At 38.1% G+C, this 21,180-nt stretch overlaps 1 protein-coding gene across 1 annotated transcript; it reads left to right on the top strand.

Annotated features, from left to right (window-relative positions):
* Positions 1–1,330: 1,330 nt before the first annotated feature.
* On the top strand, positions 1,331–19,405 carry LOC306876833 (kinesin heavy chain-like; the record flags this gene model as incomplete). Its single annotated transcript, XM_079428256.1, has 25 exons — positions 1,331–1,453; positions 5,896–5,983; positions 6,077–6,150; positions 6,625–6,729; positions 7,408–7,456; positions 7,560–7,615; positions 7,721–7,808; positions 7,945–8,069; positions 10,831–10,935; positions 11,107–11,255; positions 11,383–11,531; positions 12,838–13,004; positions 13,105–13,173; positions 14,094–14,300; positions 14,397–14,540; positions 15,313–15,501; positions 16,011–16,128; positions 16,262–16,338; positions 16,624–16,733; positions 16,893–16,994; positions 17,147–17,207; positions 17,341–17,412; positions 18,344–18,448; positions 18,575–18,791; positions 19,260–19,405. 25 exons carry the CDS (start codon positions 1,331–1,333, stop codon positions 19,403–19,405), a joined length of 2,895 nt encoding a protein of 964 aa, XP_079284382.1.
* Positions 19,406–21,180: the final 1,775 nt, after the last annotated feature.

The following is a 21,180-nucleotide window of genomic DNA, read 5'->3' on the forward strand; positions in this document are numbered from 1 at the left end:
CTTTTCCTGTCATACGCATTATTTAGACTAGTCGATGTATAGTTTTTTCAGTTTTTTTTTTGTTTGTTTGTTTTTTTTTGCTTTGTTTACATGTAAAGTTATGTTTATGTTTTGAAAGCATCTTGATGACATCATGATGGCGCATAAGTAAGTGTACATCAAATAAATTATATTTTGCAAAGGTGCTGGTGAATTAAAAATTTTTTAATGAAGTTTTATTGCTTTGTTTTGGAAGGTTGATGTGTAACAGAAATACAGCATTACCATAATTATACAAGGTTACATATTTTTACAGGCACATTTTCACCAACTAAGGAAATACAATACAAGACAGAACACAAAATAATTTTCTATTCATTTTGAGACCTTACAGTAATATATGTTCAGAACTCTGGCTAGGGAGACAGCCCCTCCTCAACACCATAACCTCCTCGATTAAGCATGGATTCATAAGATGCCATTTCTACCATTGCACTGGCCCTTTCACTGTCTTCCGGTCTCTCAAAATAATCCTACTTGCCGTTGTAATACATACCATAATAACAGAAAATACACGCTTTGAAACATTAGGTGTTTTGACTTGTCACAATTTAGAGTTTAAAGATATTTCGGAGCCATACCAGCAACCTTAGACATCCATAACTTGTTTCCAGAATGGTTGACTACATTCCCAAATACAGTGTAGAAAGGTTCCTGTTTCCAACTGGCATTTCCAACATAAATTGTCTTTCATCAGTTCCATCCTGTAAAGTCTTACCGGAGTGTGGTAATATCTATGAAGAATCTTATACTGCGTGAACTTTCCTCTTGCTTCATTTATATATTTCCCACACCCCACCAAGATGCTGGACCATTTTATTTTTTATTTATTTATAAAAAAAAATTGTTAGGTAAATTTCTTCGCCAATGTGTGCTGTTGATTTGTGAACTTTGTGATTTGTTGCAGACATGGGCAGCTCTGGCTGCTGAGAGGCGCTGTTGGACAGCAGAAGCGCGTGCGGAAGGAGCGGCCGCCGTCAGTCAGAGCGCGTGGAGCTGTCCAGTACTGATGCTCTTCAGACGCTAAAGCTGCACTCGGCTAAAGCTCTTAACAGCGAGCGTCAACGACAACCAAATTACACTCAGTTTAAAGGTTTATTTGATATGTTACGAGCTATTTGAAACGGTGTCCAGGAGTTTATTTTATCTGAGGTTGTTTTCAGTTTCAAAGCTTCCTTCAGTGGGAATAGACCGGGCTGAACGACTGGCAAGCGTCGAGAAATTTGATTGTTTGATTGATGCATTCCTCTGCTGACCGGAGAGAAAGTTTCCTTGGATAAAATCATACACGATGGATGCGGCTGAATGTTGTGTGAAGGTGATGTGCCGATTCAGGCCACTTAACGAATCGGAAATCACCAGAGGTGACAAATACATACCGAAATTCAAAGGAGAAGACACCGTGGTGATATCGGTAAGATGTCTTCAGAGTCTACAGATGCTATCAAGGCGCACATTTTCTCTTTTTTTGAGCAGGAGGTTACGTATGATGTAACTTCAGATAAATATAGGTCTATTAGTCTAACTTGACTAATTGATGAGATCATTTCATATCTGTCTGGGTGAATCATATTCGTATGGTTCTTTCATATTATAAAGGTTAATCCTGAATGAAGGCTAAGTTCTTAGTTTTCCCTCTTAGACTGCCCTACATTTCATTTGAAAAACAAATCGTCTTTCATTTGAACAAATTGTTGTGCTTTAAGTTATTTATATTGCTGTGCCGTGCGAGAATCTCTCCACACAGTGCTATGGTTTCTTTTGTTTTACTTAAGCGAGTTTGTTTCAATTTTAATGTACAACAACAACAACAACACATTATAACTGATAAATCACATAAAACATGTGGGGCAAAATGCCCAGAGATCACAGTTTATATATTTTTTTCTTTTAAAAATTAGGCTACCTTTATTAGGCATAGTTGGCTCTTGTCTGAATGTACTTTGTGTTCACACTGAATAGATATAACTGATATTTTAGGTTTTTGTTAGGAAATTTAGTTTGGAGGGCAGAATTTATAAAAAATATTCTCATATTCTTTGTGACAAATTTCCAACATGTTAACCAACATGTTATGCTTTTTAAAGAATAATTTAGAATGGCTAGGTACCTGTCGCGTATTTCATGTAATTTTATTCATTTCACTTTAACCTTAATTAAGTCACATCAGATTTATTTATTTATTTAGTTAGCTTGAATGCAGATGTAGAGTGAAGAATGAATGTCGGCCATGTGCACTTTTAGGGTTGGAAATATGTGTGGTTACTCAGTCTAGAGGATACATGCTGATTATGGGTCAGAGCCTTCATTTATCTTTTAATAGCAGAATAGGATTTATATTTTAGTAGTGGGATCAAATTAAAGAGCATTTGATATCTGGAATGAGAGACTGGGTGACTGTGTGGGTGTGTGACGTGCTATAAATAAGCTGGCCTGTCGACACAGTAAGATACTGATGGTTTTTATGTTTTACAGTAAATCTCCAGAAATCCCTTGTGCAAACACAATAGCCCATATTATCTGACCTATTGAGATGGTAATCGACATTACCATGCCTAATCTGCACACAAAATCGAGCGTAGCAGGTATTAGACTTCTGCTTCTAATGTAAATTCTCTGTAATGGTACCCTGCAGGCTCTGCACAGCCTGATGGTCCTAATGCCAGACATTTGGCTTTAGGATACAAGTGTGACTGTGAATGGAGATCTAGGTAATTTATGCACATTTATTACTGTCAATGTTTATCTAACTGCATCTCATTAGTGACTGTTTTTTGGTAGTGAATCTTTCCGTGTGGTGCTTTAATGCAATAGATTTTAAACCCTCAATAAACTCAAATTCATTTGTGGGGGAAGGGGGAACTTCACACCTCCTCCCCCAACAGCTCTGATGAAGTGGAAATAAATAGAAATTAAGATCTATCTATCTATCTATCTATCTATCTATCTATCTATCTATCTATCTATCTATCTATCTATCTATCTATCTATCTACGGTATCTCTAGTGATCTATTTATATTTTATGTATGAAACAAATATTAACTTCCATAGAGTCACAATGAAAATAAATTTACCATTTTTAATCAGCCTCTGAATTATTGATGAAAATGTAAATGGACTGAAAATGTGAGTACTTGAGTATTTATTTATAAATAGCACAATTTTATAGTTTTATAAATGATGGTATAGTATCAGAAGAATTTGTTATTTAAATATGTTGTTGTTTTCTTTATAGCCTACTTTATTTACACTCTCTATTTAATTTAAAAATGTACCAACATGGCAAAAATTTTGCTAAAAATATTCAGCAACAATTTTGATTAATTGTTTATTTGCAGTATAATTATTTAATTATTTCATTCATAATTCAATTATTTAATTATAAAAAGGATACAAGTAAAAATATGCATTATTTTCCAATTATTTATTTCTTTAATTATTTCAATATATAAGTCATAGTTTGGCATAAACAACCAGCAGTAAAGGGATTGCATGGTTTGTGTGAGTATAAACTCCTTAAATGCATATCCACCACAAAACAATTGCAGAGAGATTTATAGGACAGATTGTGACAGTGAAAAATTACTAATCATTTGCAGTTTGTCAATATCAGGCTGGGTTTGATGTTTTGCTTTATGAGGGTTATCTGGTCAGCAGTGTGCTAACGTCTTATTATATGCACAATGCCACAAAGAGGCTCAAGGCCCCCGTGAGTAATTTACGTTGCTGTAGTGACAGAGGTGCTGTTTGAGGGGCCAGGACTGGCAGGGAACGGTTAGGCTGATTTAGTGGAATATTTAAGTCAGTCCACTGAGGATTGGGACAATTGTTGTTTGACACGCACAGTCACATGCATGTTGCTTGCTTACCCCCTTCTCGTTGCTGTATTTCTTGTCCGCTTTAATATTTTGGCGTTATTTTCTGCATCACCTTGCAAACAACCCTTACATTTACCGCATTATTAGATTTATTTATGATGCACTTTTGTTTCTATATAATTTATATAAATACTGCACTATTTTTATTCTACAAACCCATCTGAAATGGATAGAAAAAAATGCATTATCCTTTCAAGTATTTGTTCAGGAAGTAAGCAATATAGATTTCTGATTGAATGCGGTAAAATCCTGCACTCTTGAAAAAGCCTTGATGGTCCCCAGATAATATGCATAAATTATTGACTAAAAGAATGCATTGTCCTGAACACGTGCGCTTTTATATACAGCCAGTGTTTGTGTTTATAAAAGATGTAAATGTCCTTGCCTATTTACAGACTATATACACACACTATATATTAAATACTTGTTTGCCTGTTGACAGTGGCTTTCCAGTAATTATTCTTGTTCTATTAAGTTCAGTCTGCAGTATTTATTTGACTTCTAAAATACAAGGTTGGACCCATAATGAGATAGATGGAAGGAAGAGATGGTTTTCATCATGTTATTCTCCTCCAGTATTGGCCAGGAGACAGGTGCTGACTATCAGCCAATCAGTGCTTTTTTTTCCGGGTGAGCTGTAGTTTCCGTGGTGACGGTCTGGGTTTTAGCAACAGCTCTCATTTGTGTCTTGGCAGGGATGCATGACCCCAACCAGCTTAATCAAACACAGACAGAAACATTGTGTGTCTGTGTGAACACTGTCAACTCTGATACAGCAGTATTAGTGTCTGTGTGATGTCTTACACTGATAATCAACAGGGCAAATGCATGTCTGTTTTAGGTCACCTGGTCCGTATGTTTCATTTATGGATGTTAAAATAAGGCACAGGATGGACCAGGATCTGTGTAGGTCTCAGGACTCTCTCTCTTTCTCTCTTTCCATATGGGAGAGTGTATTTGTGTGCATATGGGCGAAAGAGTATATGGAAAAACTGCTGTGAGCAGTACATGAGCTCCCCATGATCTTTGTATGCATGTGTGAACACTAAATCTCACATCTCGGTTAGCTGATCTATACAGTAAAAGAAATAAGCATCCTTAGATATTTATCCTAACATTTATGTATTACTTATTTATATGTTTTTGTCCAAACTTAAATTTAAACATAAGGGTTAGACAAAAATGATATTCTGTAAAATAAATAAATGAATAGATTCAATAAATAAATAAACACATAAATAAAACTTAAATAAATTTAAATAAAATAAAAATAATATATTTAAATATGCAGTACACATAAATACATCTAAAAAAATATGAAAAAACAAATGACAGAGAAACAATTAAAAACGGAGGAGAAAAGCTTTGCATGATTAATTTATAGTTTAACTTATAGTCTAGCTTAGCATGATTAACTTATAGTTTAAATAGTTTATACTCTGCACATAGTTCTTTCACATAGGAGAGTTATTTTTCATTTCTAATCACAGTTATAGATTTCAGCAGCCGGTTCAGGCTCTGGCTCAGAGAATGAAAACAAAAGAGAGGGATTTGTTGAGGCTCAATAAGATTGACTGGCAGCTGGGGGTTGGGCTGCATTCATCACAAGGTCCTCTTAATTTTTCTTCAACAATGTAGACCCCTCAAACCCTCTGGGGAACTTCATAAATAGCCGTTAGTAGAATCTGTGCAGCATCAGCAAAACAAAGAGGTGCTGGGGCCATTTATGAGCGTGACCTCTTGATAAATAAAGAGAATAATTCTTAAATGAATATGATATATAATGAAATCAAACGTATTATCTGTTTTGGGCTAAATCATTGAAAATGTAACACAAAGTTGGTTGGTTTTAAGCTTTGGTTTTAAAGCTTAAAACCAAATATTAATGATATTTTCTATTAGAGATGTCTCTTGAACTATTTTATGTATTAAGACCTGCTCATTACTTGTATCTTGACTAATGTGTTTGTTTTTTAGGGCAAACCGTATATCTTTGACCGAGTCTTTCCTACAAACACAACACAAGAACAAGTATATGATACCTGTGCCAAACAGATTGTTAAAGGTTGTATATACATTACGTATAGCTGCATGGAAATTTAAATTATACAGGCCTTAAAAGAAAAAATAGTGTTGAACCACGAATCTTGCATTTCAGATGTGCTGGGTGGCTATAATGGGACAATCTTTGCATATGGCCAAACCTCATCAGGGAAGACGCACACTATGGAGGTAAGGAAAAATATTCTAATCTTATCACGGTTGGTGTCAAGTTAAAACCTTTCTATAGTTCAATAACAGAATAACCTTTCATCACATGTACGGTGAGAAAATGTCATTATTTGCTCAGTCACAAAATGCTCTAGAGATGGATGAATCTCTCAGCATCTTTCATGAAATGACTGAAATGCCAAACAGTTGCAAAATGCCACTTGACTGCAGGCGTTGCCCTGGAAACAGTCTGCGATTTCAGCAAGTGTTTTGAATATAAAGTCAATAATTTCAGTTGTAAATGTTTCTGAAAATGAATCACCTTGTAACCATTGAAAGATGCAAATTATCCAAACTGGATGTCCTCATACATTCTTCAGAGGAAATGCTTATATTTTTCTTATTCACATTACAAACTGTCATTAGTTAAATAAAGAAATAAAGTTGCATATGATCAAATATTTGCTGTAAATATCCTCTGCATCATGCACACAGGGGCAGCTCCATAATTCCCAGCTGAAGGGCATCATCCCTCGCATCGCCCAGGACATCTTTGACCACATCTACTCCATGGATGAGAACCTGGAGTTCCATATCAAGGTGAAAACATTCAGCATTGAATCTGCTTGTGTATTTTCACATGTGAATTCATTACATTTTAAATTGATTTCAATAATATGTGCATATTAACAAATCGAACCAAAACATTGAGTTTAGCTGTCTACAAAAATAAAGGTTAGTGGAATGTATCTCTGGCATACAGTAATATACAGCATATTTAATTGTAGGTTATGTTAATATGTTATTGGACTATATTAATACTAACACTATTATGTTATAGATATTGGGGTTTCATTGAAAGAGTCTAATAGTGTAATTAATCCCATTCCTAGTGGTATAAAAACTATAATCCTACATCTCTTAACAACACCATTTCAATAAAATAAATTCTTATTACTAACGACAAATTCCATAACCTCTTTGTTTGCAACAGAAAATCTATTCCAGTGTCTTATTTTCAGTGGATGGCATCTTTCGGAATTTTGCATTTCTTTATTACAACATTAACTCTTATATTCAATACATTGTTAGTTTATTTATTATTTGTGTTAATTATTTTATACATAAATTGTTTGTTTTTAATTAAGAGTCCTCTACTGTCATTTTCTGATAGACTATAATTCATCGTATGTCTTTAATGTACCATTTTTTATATTTTTGTTTATAATACGTTTTATTATTATTATTATTATTATTAATGGCCATCCCTTATCACAGGTCTCTTATTTTGAAATCTACATGGACAAAATTAGAGATTTGCTTGATGGTGAGATAAAAGCAATCTTCTTCATAGTATTAAGATTCTTTAAAAAAATATATTAATAGATTTTTCAAGGTGTAAATTACATTTTTGTTGTCTAATTCTAAAGTTTCCAAAACCAACCTGGCTGTCCATGAAGATAAGAACAGGGTGCCATTTGTCAAGGTAGGAAAGATAATACACAATACAATACAGTGTTTTTTTAGTCACCAGGCATGAAGCAAACACTTCCTTGATGTCTTGCGTCTTTTAATGCTGTTCCATTGCCAGGGTTGTACAGAGCGTTTTGTGTCCAGTCCGGAGGACGTCATGGATGTGATCGATGAGGGTAAATCCAATCGTCACGTGGCTGTCACAAGTGAGTGACTGACTATTCCTCATTCCCTGATATAATACATCACATCTTGAATCAAACATAACTAATACAGTGGTGTTATCTTGACTTTGTGTTTTTACCCTAACCCATGATCCTCTGATGTTACATTGTGTTACAGACATGAATGAGCACAGCTCCCGCAGTCACAGCATTTTCCTCATTAATATTAAGCAGGAGAATGTGGAGACAGAGAAGAAATTGAGCGGAAAACTCTACCTGGTGGATCTGGCAGGAAGTGAAAAGGCATGCTTTTATTGATTTTTTTTTTTAATATTCTGTTGTTGTCTTTATCTTATCTCTATTTGTATCTGTAGATGTCACGTATCCTGTGGGTGTGCCCTGGTTGGCCACCAGATGTCACTGTCGTGTCTGAGCACATGGGTTTGTGTTGTGATTGTTCCATGTGTTCCCCCGGTTGATTGTTTGACCCCGCCCTCCTTGTTATTCCCTAATTGTCTCAGCGTGTACACCTGGTGCCTCCTCGTTTGTCTCCTTTAAATGATCCTGGTGTTTGCAGTCCTGTTCGGCCACGTTGTCATATGTTCTTGGTGCAGTAAGTCATGTCTGTTTTCTAGTCCTCGTTTTTGCATTGCTCTGTCAGTCTGTTTTTCCCCTCGGGGTAATTTATGTTTCTGTTTTGTTTCTTTTTATTATTAAAACTTCACCATTCCCCTGCACTTGAGTTCTCGCCTCATTCTCTGCACGTATCATGACAGAACGTGGCCGACATCAGAGAACTCAGCGGGGAATGGATTCTTCCCATCCTCCAGCCCCTAACGTGAGGAACCCCACTTTTTTACGGATCCTCCAGGTCAGGACGCTGCACTCTCTCCGTCAGAGGGGCACTGACGTCAGGATGTTTGCCTGGATGTTTTGTGAGGCAGCAGAGGGTTTGGGATACAACGAGGTGGCTCTCAAGGACTTCTTTAACCTTGCCCTTGATGAGCCCCTCGATGAGGAGTGGATGAGGGAGCTAGACCACTTGACTTTTGGGGAATTGGTGGAGTTTTTGACGCTTCTCCAAGCGGCGGTGCCCGCTCACAGCGCTCCCGAGGCGGCGGTGCCCGCTCACAGCGCTCCCGAGGCGGCGGGGCCCGCTCACAGCGCTCCCGAGGCGGCGGGGCCCGCTCACAGCGCTCCCGAGGCGGCGGTGCCCGCTCACAGCGCTCCCGAGGCGGCGGTGCCCGCTCACAGCGCTCCCGAGGCGGCGGTGCCCGCTCACAGCGCTCCCGAGGCGGCGGTGCCCGCTCACAGCGCTCCCGAGGCGGCGGTGCCCGCTCACAGCGCTCCCGAGGCGGCGGTGCCCGCTCACAGCGCTCCCGAGGCGGCGGTGCCCGCTCACAGCGCTCCCGAGGCGGCGGCCGAGGATGCCGCAGCGGCGCCCCGCTCCCGGAGACGGAGGAAGAGGCGGAGGAAGGCCTTCTCCGTCCCACAAGGCCAGGAGGCTACCCAGGAGCTCACTGCTGGCCAGGAGGTCGTGCCAGAGCCACCCAAGCGCCTCGCCCTGCCGGCGCCACCCAAGCGCCTCGCCCTGCCGGCGCCACCCAAGCGCCTCGCCCTGCCGGCGCCACCCAAGCGCCTCGCCCTGCCGGCGCCACCCAGACTTCTTGGCCTGCCGGCGCCACCCAAGCGCCTTGCCCTGCCGGCGCCACCCAAGCGCCTTGCCCTGCCGGCGCCACCCAGACTCCTTGCCCTGCCGGCGCCACCCGAGCTCCTCGCCTTGCCGGCTCTACCCGAACTTCTCGCCCTGCAGGCTCCACTCGAGCTCCTTACCCTGCCAGAGACCGTTCCTGAGCTCACTGTCTGCCCTGTCACGGCCACAGAGACCGTTCCTGAGCTCACTGTCTGCCCTGTCACGGCCACAGAGACCGTTCCTGAGCTCACTGTCTGCCCTGTCACGGCCACAGAGGCCGTTTCTGAACTGACTGTCTGTCCTGTCACGGCCACAGAGGCCGTTCTTAGACTCACTGCCTGGCTTGTCCCTCCGGCCCCACCCTGGCCGTGCGCTGGGGTTCCTGTTGGGCCGGAAACCCCCTGGTCCGTCCCTCCGGATCCGTCCTGGTCTCCTGCTCGGCCTTGGTCTGCGGGCCCCCTGCCTCTGCACGGGCCTGGCCCACCATCCCTCCCCCTGATCTGTCTCTTGCCCACCTCCCTTCTTGACATTTTTGTATTTTCATTTTTCATGTTTTTGTGTGTTCTTAGTGTTGCAGGTGGAGCATCTGGGAGCTGCTCCTTTGTTGGGGGGTAGTGTCACGTATCCTGTGGGTGTGCCCTGGTTGGCCACCAGATGTCACTGTCGTGTCTGAGCACATGGGTTTGTGTTGTGATTGTTCCATGTGTTCCCCCGGTTGATTGTTTGACCCCGCCCTCCTTGTTATTCCCTAATTGTCTCAGCGTGTACACCTGGTGCCTCCTCGTTTGTCTCCTTTAAATGATCCTGGTGTTTGCAGTCCTGTTCGGCCACGTTGTCATATGTTCTTGGTGCAGTAAGTCATGTCTGTTTTCTAGTCCTCGTTTTTGCATTGCTCTGTCAGTCTGTTTTTCCCCTCGGGGTAATTTATGTTTCTGTTTTGTTTCTTTTTATTATTAAAACTTCACCATTCCCCTGCACTTGAGTTCTCGCCTCATTCTCTGCACGTATCATGACAGTAGAAGCAATGCAAAAAAATGACAAAAATCGCAAAATTTATAACATTTCTTTTTAACTTTGTCATTTTTATTTCTTTTTTATATTTTATCATATTGTCTTTTATATTATATTTGTTTTTCTTCCCCTCAAAATCCTACAACTTTATTTCCAGGTTTTAAATTAGATTAAAAACATCATATTTTCAGTATAAGTCCAGCCTTTTTTATCCCACTATATATGATCAATAATTATGTTTTTTGGAATTCTAGTTCAAAAAACCCTGACATAGTCATAATAAAACTACAAAATAGATTTGAGAATGATATAATATCTCCACTCTCTCTCTCTCTCGACCTCTCTGTGGCTCTTTCACAGGTCAGTAAAACTGGAGCAGAAGGATCTGTGCTGGACGAGGCTAAAAATATCAATAAGTCTCTCTCTGCTCTGGGGAACGTCATCTCAGCCCTGGCTGAAGGAACTGTAAGTGCTCAACCCATTTCAACTGCTCAGACGGTTTCATTTTTTCTTCCTCTTTCTCTCTTTTCACTAAAATGCCACTCATCTTGTATTCATAATCTAGGCCTCACACGGTACAAAGCAATATTTGCTTTATACATTATTTATTGTTTTGCCTTATCTTTCTCATTACAGAAAACCCATGTGCCATACAGAGACAGTAAAATGACCAGGATCCTACAGGACTCTTTGGGTGGGAACTGCAGAACAACCATCGTCATCTGCTGCTCTCCATCCGTATATAATGAGGCTGAGACCAAATCCACACTCATGTTCGGCCAGAGGTGAAGCCATTTTATGCCCTAGAAGATTTCTCTTTCACTGTATAAAGACTGAAATTAAGAATAGTTAGTGAAGCTAAAACAAAAATGTGCATGTACAAATCATTTCCGCTTTGCTTTATTCACACAGGGCCAAAACCATCAAAAACACAGTTTCTGTAAACATGGAGCTTACAGCTGAGGAATGGAAGAAGAAATATGAGAAAGAGAAAGAGAAGACCAGAAATCTGAAAACCATCATCCAACGGCTAGAAAATGAGCTCAAACGATGGCGGAAAGGTAAAGAGAGAAGATGGAGAACAAACACGGGTGTTAAAAAAAACAAGCTTCAAACAATTAAACATCATTTTGTTTGCTATTACATACTGACAAATATTTAACTGATTAGAATTTGATTTTTATTTTGTTTCATGTTTAATAGTTGTGTTATTGTTAAATAGTATTATATATGTGTTATAAGTTTTACATATAATATTGTTTATATATATATATATATATATATATATTCATATATCCCTGAGGAAAATTTCATTGAAATGATGCTTGACATTTGAAGTGGTTGCTTTGAAAATACTGTAATGGTTGAGATGATGCATATAATTTTGTTTGCTGGGTCAAATTTGCAGAGGCCAGTCCATTTTTGATGTAATTGTCTTAACAAAAGCTTTGGGTTTTTTTGCGTTTCGAGTCCTAAATTGGACTCCACGATAAGGAGGCAGTTATTTTTTCTTCCCCTGTTTGTCTAAGACTTATTAAAGTCAGGGCAAATTTCTGTTTTTGAGTAAAATAATGATGTTCAAAGAGAAAATGAAGTTATTGAATTATGTAATTATTTAGTTATATTGATTAGAACTTGACACAAATTGGCCTTCATATAAACCATGCGTGTGCTGATGACAGAAATCCACAATGATAAATACCAATTAGCACTAATTACACGGATTGTATAATGGTACAAACATAACTCTGAACAAACAGGCCTGTTGTTAAGTGAAAGCATGTTTGCTACAAAGTACATAGAGTATGTCAACACTACCGTATATGGCTAAATATATTTACTTTCCTTATTATAAGGAATACACTCAGCCTCAGACATGTCCAAATCTTTTCTTTTTCCCTTCTATGAATCCTGATGTTTTTGTCATTCTGTCAGTATGTATCATTTTCTCTCTCCTGCATCCCCATGAATAGGTCTTTATTTCTTGGTCAGTGTTATCAGCTCCCTCCACCTCTCCTGCACATAAAACACACACATGCTGGGTTCACCCATCCCAGCGCTATAAAGTCCAGATAATAACTGTGGCTCTGACTCTGTGTGCAGCTGTTCTTTCCTTTACATCCAATCAGTCGTTCTCATCTCTGTCTTTATCATCAAGTCTGCAGGACTCTTTCCTGAGAGCCTTGTTCCTTTTATTAATGAAGAAACCAATGCCTTTGTTACTTTATTTTATTTTATACAATACAAAAATAACTCCATACTACAAAAAAGCCACATGAAAATGAATAAAAAATGAATAAATAAAACAACAAATGCTTTACTGCTGCAGTTGTGTTGGACTGACATATTTTACCTCTTTATCTTTAGGTGAGCGTGTACCTGTTGATGAGCAGCACAGCAGTAAAGAATTAAAGAATTCTGAAGCCGCTCCCATAATTGACACTTCAGCTCCGCCCCCAGAGCCTATTTCTGATTCAGAGAAAACCCAGTATGAGGAGCTGATCAATGACCTGTATCAGCAGCTAGACGACAAGGTGATAAATACCTCTCACACACTATTAGAAAAGTGCATCAGGAAGTGCAACCTTCACAATTCAGACCTTCTTTCCTCACTCTTTCCCTCTTTCACCACAGGATGATGAGATCAACCAGCACAGTCAGCTGGCAGAGAACCTGAAGCAGCAGATGGTGGATCAGGATGAGGTGAGTCCGGCTCAAGAGCAGCAACATAGAGCAGAAAGCTCATGCCCTCCGCAATTTATGATGTCACACGCCTTCCCATGATGCTTTGTCTGCAATCAATCTGAAATTGAAACAAGAAGTAGCCATGACAGAGAATGAAACTGTTTTACCTATGTAAACATACATAGGCTGCTAGCTGATCACTGGCTGGCTCTTATGCATTCCTTCATTGTGATAGAATGTGTTTATCAAAACTCTTTGAAACACATGTAATAATTAGTTAAAAATAATTGATGTTTCATAATTAGCTCTATAATTTAATTGCCTGTACTTCGAAATTCCATTCAGGTACAAAGAGTGGCAACAAAGCAAAATTAGTTATATTTATACAGGTGGAAGTGAAAGACATTTAAATATAAATGTTGTTCCTATGGAAACAGTTCCACAGGATCTTTTTGAACAGCATTCCAGTGACCACATTCTGTATGTTCTTATGAAATATACCCTTTACTTCCATCTGAGATTTGATTTGATTATGCTCACTAAAGCAGCATTTATTTAATCAAATACAAAAAAAGAATATTCTGAAATATTATTACAATTTTCTATTTGAACATATTTTGAAAAGTAATTTATTTCCTGATGGCAAAGCTAAATTCTCAGCAGCAATTACTATATTTTTCAGTGTTACACAATCCTTCATAAATCATTCTAATATGCTGATTTGGTGCTAAAGAAATTATTATTATTATCAGTGTTTGCAACAGTTGTGCTGCTTAATACAACCTTTACTGTTACTTTTGATCAATTATTTGTCCTCTAGATTATTTGTTCTTGCTGAATAAATGACAACCACAGAGAAGCAGGAATTCTGCAAAGTAAAGCTCCAGACAGTCTGCTGACTAACAGATGTCTGACGCCTCCACCCTGCATTATTACAGTTACTGGCATCCACACGGCGTGACTATGAGAAGATCCAGGAAGATCTAAGCCGTTTGCAGCATGAGAACGAGGCAGCTAAAGAGGAGGTGAAGGAGGTGCTCCAGGCCTTAGAGGAGCTGGCGGTGAACTACGACCAGAAAAGCCATGAGGTGGAGGAGAGAAGCAAGACAAACCAACAGCTCACAGAGGAGCTTATGCAGAAGAGTGTAGGCAAAATGAGGAGGAAATAATAAAGCTCATGTGAATGAAGAGTGATGGTGATGTAGCTTTTGCATTGATTTTGTCCTGTAATCTCTTCTTAGACTGCTCTGGCTGGTGTGGAGAGGGATCTGTCTGCCCTGCAGGAGCTCAGTGGACATCACAAGAAGAGATCCGCAGAGATCCTCGGTCTCTTGCTCAGGGACCTCAATGAGATTGGCAGTGTTATTGCCTTGAATGACCACAAGGTAAGAATACACAGCTTAATAAAGAATAAAAGTAAATGCACAACTTATTTACTTATCAAAAGATACATTTTTAATCAGTTTTTTAAAGGGTCTATTATTCTGAGCAGATATTTTTTTATATAATTTGTAAATTGCATTTTAGTTTTGTAAAGAATACATACCTCACAACTACTTGCATACACATGTGAATGTGTGGTTATTTACAAACATTTTTATACATTTTATGTATGCACTTCCATTTGAATGTTTGGAGTCGTTAAGATTTTGTTTTTGAAGTTTTTGAAGGAAGTCTATACTTACAAGGAATGTCATTTGACCAAAAATACAATAAAAACTGTAATATTGTGAAATATTAAGGTAATTTAAAAGAACTGTTTCAATATATTTGAATTGTTGAAATGCCATTTATTATTTTTTTGTTCTGATGGCAAAGCTGAATTTTCAGCATCATTACTTCGGTCTTCAGCGTCACATGATCCTTCAGAAATCATTCTAATATGCTGATTTGCTGCTCAAGAAACATTTATTACCAATATTGTCATTTTTGAAAACAGTTCCTTCTTATTTTTGTAGAAACTGTGATACATTTGTGGCAACCATGATTTTTTTTTTTCTTCTTTGGATTATGTGATGAATAGAAAGGTCAAATAAAATAGCATATATTTAAAATAGAATGTATTATCTTTAATGTCACTTTTGATGACAGAGATTCAAAAAGCAAATGAATGGAATAGTTATGTGCCATTTATTTGGTTTCTCTTTCTTTATTCAGATGACCGAGATGAACGCAGGCATGGAGGAGGAATTCACCATGGCACGGCTCTTCATAAGTAAGATGAAGTCAGAAGTGAAGTCTCTGGTCAACCGCAGTAAACAGCTTGAGAGCACACAGGCCGACACAATGCGTAAAATGCAGGCCAACGAGAAAGAGCTCGCTTCCTGTCAGCTCCTGCTCTCTCAGGTACTCGCAGTGATTCATTTAGAGCAGCAAACGGCAACCTCTAGTGGTGATTCTACATAAGAACACTGTATATGGGCGATTCTTCACTTTAAACTAATCTTTTATGTCCAATTGTATGATTTTAATGAGTTTTTTAAAAAAAAAAAAGGATAGATTATAGTTGCTTTAAACATATTATTGTTTCTTTTTAATGACTTTTTCTTGATTTTAAGAGTAGTAGCATCATGGTAAATTTTCCAGAATGTCCATGTCTATTTTAGGCTTGTCCCCTACCCAATTTTAACTTCTCTTCAATATTGGATTAATAAAAATATTTTTTAAAGGTATTAAATCCAAGAAAGTTCACTTTTCCTTTTGAAACCACAAAGTAAGGGATTAAGAACTGAAATGCAATTAATGTCCCTAATTGAAGAACAACTATAGCCTGCCTGCAATGCCTCTATTGCAGCCCATTGATGGAGTTCTCAAGCCAAGTAATCTAAACATTGTTTTTGTTTTTTTGTTTCTAGCATCAAGCAAAGATCAAATCCCTCACCGACTACATGCAGAACATGGAACAGAAGAAGAGACAGCTGGAGGAAAGCCACGACTCACTGATGGAGGAGCTCGCTAAATTCAATGCACAAGGTCTTTGTGATGCACACACTTTTTTTTTGTAGCGGTATTATATTCAAATTCAAATAAGCACGTTTCATTCACAGTGGTTTTACTATATAAGTAAAAAAAATATATAGTAAAAAAAACCTTTTGGTTCATACAGAAAAGATGCATGAGGTGTCAGTCATGGATAAGGAAAAGGAACACATGAGCAGGATGCAGGACGCTGAGGAGATGAAGGTGATGAACATGAACAGATAGCAGAGCAACGTAACAAGAAATCAACCTACAAATAACTAACTTATAGCTGTCTCTGCATAATAAACTATGATAAAAGGAAGTATTTTATTTTTGATATTTCAAGATATAAAGATACTCTGAATGGCCAAATCTGCTGCATAGAATAGGAAAAGATTTTATTGAAACCTATTTTTAAATGTATAATATTTCAAGCCAAATTGCCCTATAGATTAACACTGCGCCATTTATATTGACAATATAAATCCCATATGCATCTGCATGTAGAAAGCCTTGGAACAGCAGATGGAAAGCCACAGGGAGGCTCATCAGAAGCAGCTTTCACGTCTGCGAGATGAGATCGAAGAGAAACAGAGGACCCTTGATGAGCTGAAAGAGTAAGTACTTTATTTCTGATTACTTCTGGTCAGTTCTGTTATTGTTTTATATCTAATATTAATTTGTAATATTTATTGAGACATTTAATGAACACTTGACTGGTATTACTCCAAATTAATGAACTTATCAAAACATATTTAATAATTCCCTGATGTCAGTGTAAACCAGGCTCTTCAGCTTGAACAGAATCAGCTCAAGTCTGACTATGAAAAGCTGAAACAAGAGGAACAGAATAAGGATGAGAGGCTGCAGAAGCTTCTGTGAGTCAACTGCTCATACTAAAAAGTCGTATAATTGATCTGCTCATGAAATAAGTCAAAGATAGATTTTAAGAGCGACAATATTTGTAAAACAGCTCTGTTCCACTAATAAAGATATTTTGAACGCATATTATCATTTTTGCTGTTATCAGCTTGTTGAATGAGAAGAGGGAGCAAGCTAAAGAAGATCTCAAGGGTCTGGAAGAGACTGTGGTGAGTACGATTACATTACCTGGCTTTCCTAGAGTTTGTTTTGAATATTCAACCTGTAAAGCTGTTTGTTTTTTTGTTTTTTGTATAAAGTATTTTTTTAGATCACTGATCATGCCATTTTCTTTTCAACAAGGCCAAAGAGCTCCAGACTCTCCACAGCCTGCGTATGCTGTTCATCCAGGAGATCAATAATCGCATTGGACGAGTGAGTATCCAAAACAAATACTGTTCCCTTTTTTTTTTTTTTTTTTTATCTGAGTGGCAATGTTCTAGTATTCTCTGACAAACAGCTGCTAGTTACTGTTTGTAATGATGCAAAACTAGACAACAATAGGAATAAAGTAACACGTTAAAGCAAGACACTACATGCAAAAGCACTGTTTTTGGGATTTTTGCTTCCATAAATTGTCTTCTTTCAGGTTAGTGGATAGAACATAGCCAAACACATTTAAGTGTTTATTGTATTGCACTTTGTCTATGTACATCTGTAGATATTAATGTAAATACATATCTTTAAAGACTGTTTTCTCGCATTGTTTTTCCATGCACTGAGCCAAAAATCTCCTTTCAGTATAGGTTTATTCCTATCTAAATTCTAAATAAAATTCCTGTTTCATTTGTTTGACATAATAGGTAAAGGTTTTTACAGATGTTAAGGTTTTTTTTTTTACCTTTTGGATAGCTATTTTTATCAATCCATAAATGAGTAAATACTGTCAACAGCAAGAAAAACTATACATTTTTACCATGTTTTTAGGAATATAATGTTGTATAAATCATGTAAAATGACATGAATGAACAAACTTTAAAAAAACCTCTGTAAAAAACATTAAGTCTTTGTCAACAGGAATTGAACCTGGCTTTATCTAGCGTTCAGATTTCTGTTCTGGAACATTATGCAAATTAGAGCTAATTTAATTTGATAATGCATATTTGAATATTTATTTAAACGACTTTTTAGAAAATATGTAATACAAAAAAAATTCTTAATGTACTGAGTTATCAGCTGAGGAAGTATGGCGATGTCTGCAGTATTAGTTATAAAATATTTTACCTATTAAGCTGCCTTTAAAATGTTTCAGATAAATACAGTGTAACAAGCCAATGTGAAAAAAAAAACCATTTCTGTTTTATAGAGTGTAGAGTTGGACATTGATGAATCAGGGGGAAGTCTTGCACAAAAACAGAAAATAATTTTCCTTGAGAATAACCTGGAGCAACTTACTAAAGTCCACAAGCAGGTTTGTAGGATTTTTTTAACTTTACACAGAAATTACAAATATAATAAACTATAACATAGTAATAATGTATATTGTAATATAATATGATATTAATAATTATGTTTATATATTCTGTAATTTTCATAGCTGGTGCGTGATAATGCAGACTTAAGATGTGAGCTGCCCAAACTGGAGAAGCGGCTGCGTGCAACTGTTGAGCGAGTGAAGATCCTGGAGTCTGCTCTGAGAGAGGCCAAAGAAAGCGCCATGAGAGACCGTAAGAAGTACCAGCAGGAGGTGGATCGCATCAAGGATGTCATCCGAGCCAAGAACCAGGCCAGGATGAAACAGACCGCGCAGATTGGTCAGAGCTGTTTCATATCCGGGTCTTAATGTTGCATTATATCCTGTAGAGGGCACCACATACTCAGTAATTCCTTGTCTCTGGTTACCTGATGCCCAAACGCTCTCATGTATTGCTGCATGTTTCCCATACATTATGCATGTTCCATATATGTATATATTTATATTAATGTAAGTTTAAAGTTTTTTAAATACACTCTTAAAAATAAGGTGCTTTAAAAGTTTCTTCACAGCGATGCCATAGAAGAACCATTTTTGGTTCCACAAAACCATTCATCTCTTTGTTACCATTTTATAATCTGAAGAACCTTCTTTCACCACAAAGAATCTTTTGTGAAACAGAAAGGTTCTTCAGATGTTAAAGGTTCTTTATGGAACCATTTAGACAAAAAGGTTCTTCTACGGCATCGTGAAGCACCTTCATTTTTAAGAGTGTATGTTTCAATTCAAACTGTACTATCTCTTATAGCTAAGCCTATTCGTGCTGGACATCATCACCCAGCGGCTTCTGCCTCACCGGGCCACAGTATAAGAGGGGGTGTCCCAAGCCCACGACGACACCACCAGCCCCAACCGCAGCACCAACAGCAGCAGTACCATCACAGGAGCAAGTGAAAAACACTTCATGTACGTTTGGTTTAGTGCCTTTTCTGCTACAGTGATATGTATTGCTTCATTTTAACCCTGTAACAACTGGAAGGTTAAATAAGTCTTTTTTTTTTTAAGCATCAAATTTGATACATCAGGCTTTTATGGCTCATGTAAAGAATGGGGAAAAAACCTTGATTTTATTCAGAGGCAATAAAATATGCAATTTGTAGACTAATGCTATATAGCAGACTACTTAAGTATTAATACTGATATTTAATACTATGTATGTAGTACTTACATAAAATGTATTTAAATATCAATTGTCACTTTATATCTCCAATAATGTCTTAGTAAGATGATATTGTACATAATTTATGATCAAAGGTCTGTAGTTTTAATAATTAGGGGTGAAACGTATAATCCAATGCAATACAATGATGACTGCGAGATATACAAATTAAGGTTCCTCAAAAGCCTGATGTATCATTTCACACACATTTTAACATAATTTTTCTAAAAAAAAAAAATAATAATAATAATATATATGCATGTGTATATAAAATCAAGAAAATCTAAGTTGCTTCAATATGACTAACAATAGAAGTTATTGTTATATTTGTTATAAAAATCAGTAAAGATTTTATGGCAAAAAGGGAGTCACGTGACGTATCATGAACCTAGTCGCACTCGAGTAGAGCTCTGTACGTTTGGCCTCTTTTTGCTTTTTTTTTTTTTTTTTTTCGTTTTGTTTTCAAGTTTTATTCATTGGTTGTGCTTTACCTGATGGCATGCAGTCGTAAACATCAGGAGTTGTCTCCATCGGCTTCTCCGATTTAAGAAGAAGTCCAAGCCACCGACCGTGAGCGATATGATGGACAAGATGGCAAACACTGTTACACACTTTGAGGACATTCTAAGAACCGAGTTGACGGCGATGGAGAACGAGTTTACTTCTCACATGTCAGTTGTTCAGTCGCTATGCTCTAAACTGGATCTTCTTACAGGGGAGATGAGAGAACAAAAGAAAGTTGTTGCAGATCACGATAGATGCGTTTCCGTGCTCAAGCAACAGGTTGTGGACTTACAGGATCGCAATAGGTGCAGCAATCTGCATCTGGTCGGATTGCCTGAAAGTTCAGAAAAGGACGACCCTATGGGCTTTTTGAAAAGATCGCTACCGACGTGGCTCCTGTCTCTGGCGGGCAAAGAGATTGAAGTGGAGCGAGCGCATCGTGTGTACACAAGGCTCTGCTCACATCGCGCTAAACCCCGGGTTTTCATCTTAAAACAGCTGCAGTACACGGACAGGGAGCTCATTCTGCGGGCCGCCAGACTTCATGCCCCGGTGAAAACTTCCGACACAGCAATGCTGTCTTTCTTTCCAGATTTTGCTCTGGTCACCGCAAAAAGAAGTGCATTTGTGCCAATTAGGAAGGAGATGAGAGATGCTGGCATCCAGAATTCTCTCCTTTATCCTGCAACGCTGAAGGTCATTCTCAATCAAGGTGAACCTAAAATGCTACACTCCCCAGAAGAAGCAAGAGATTTTCTCAGATCCCATTCATCCACCAACTCTCAGTGAACTCCAGCTGGACATTTGCTGTCTAATCGGAGAAGAGATGCTCTAAATGGTTAGGTGACTGTGTCTTTCACTGTTCACTAATATTCACTTCTTAATTCATAGTTCATTGTGCATACAGTATTGCGTACTGATTATAAATTGAAGCATCTTGTTTTTCGGGAGTTCTGCTTAGGCAGTGTAAATCTCAGTTTGGTCCCATTGTAACCCACCTCCTCTC

The sequence above is a fragment of the Barbus barbus genome, assembly GCF_936440315.1.
Source record: "Barbus barbus genome assembly, chromosome: 11".
NCBI lineage: Eukaryota > Metazoa > Chordata > Actinopteri > Cypriniformes > Cyprinidae > Barbus > Barbus barbus.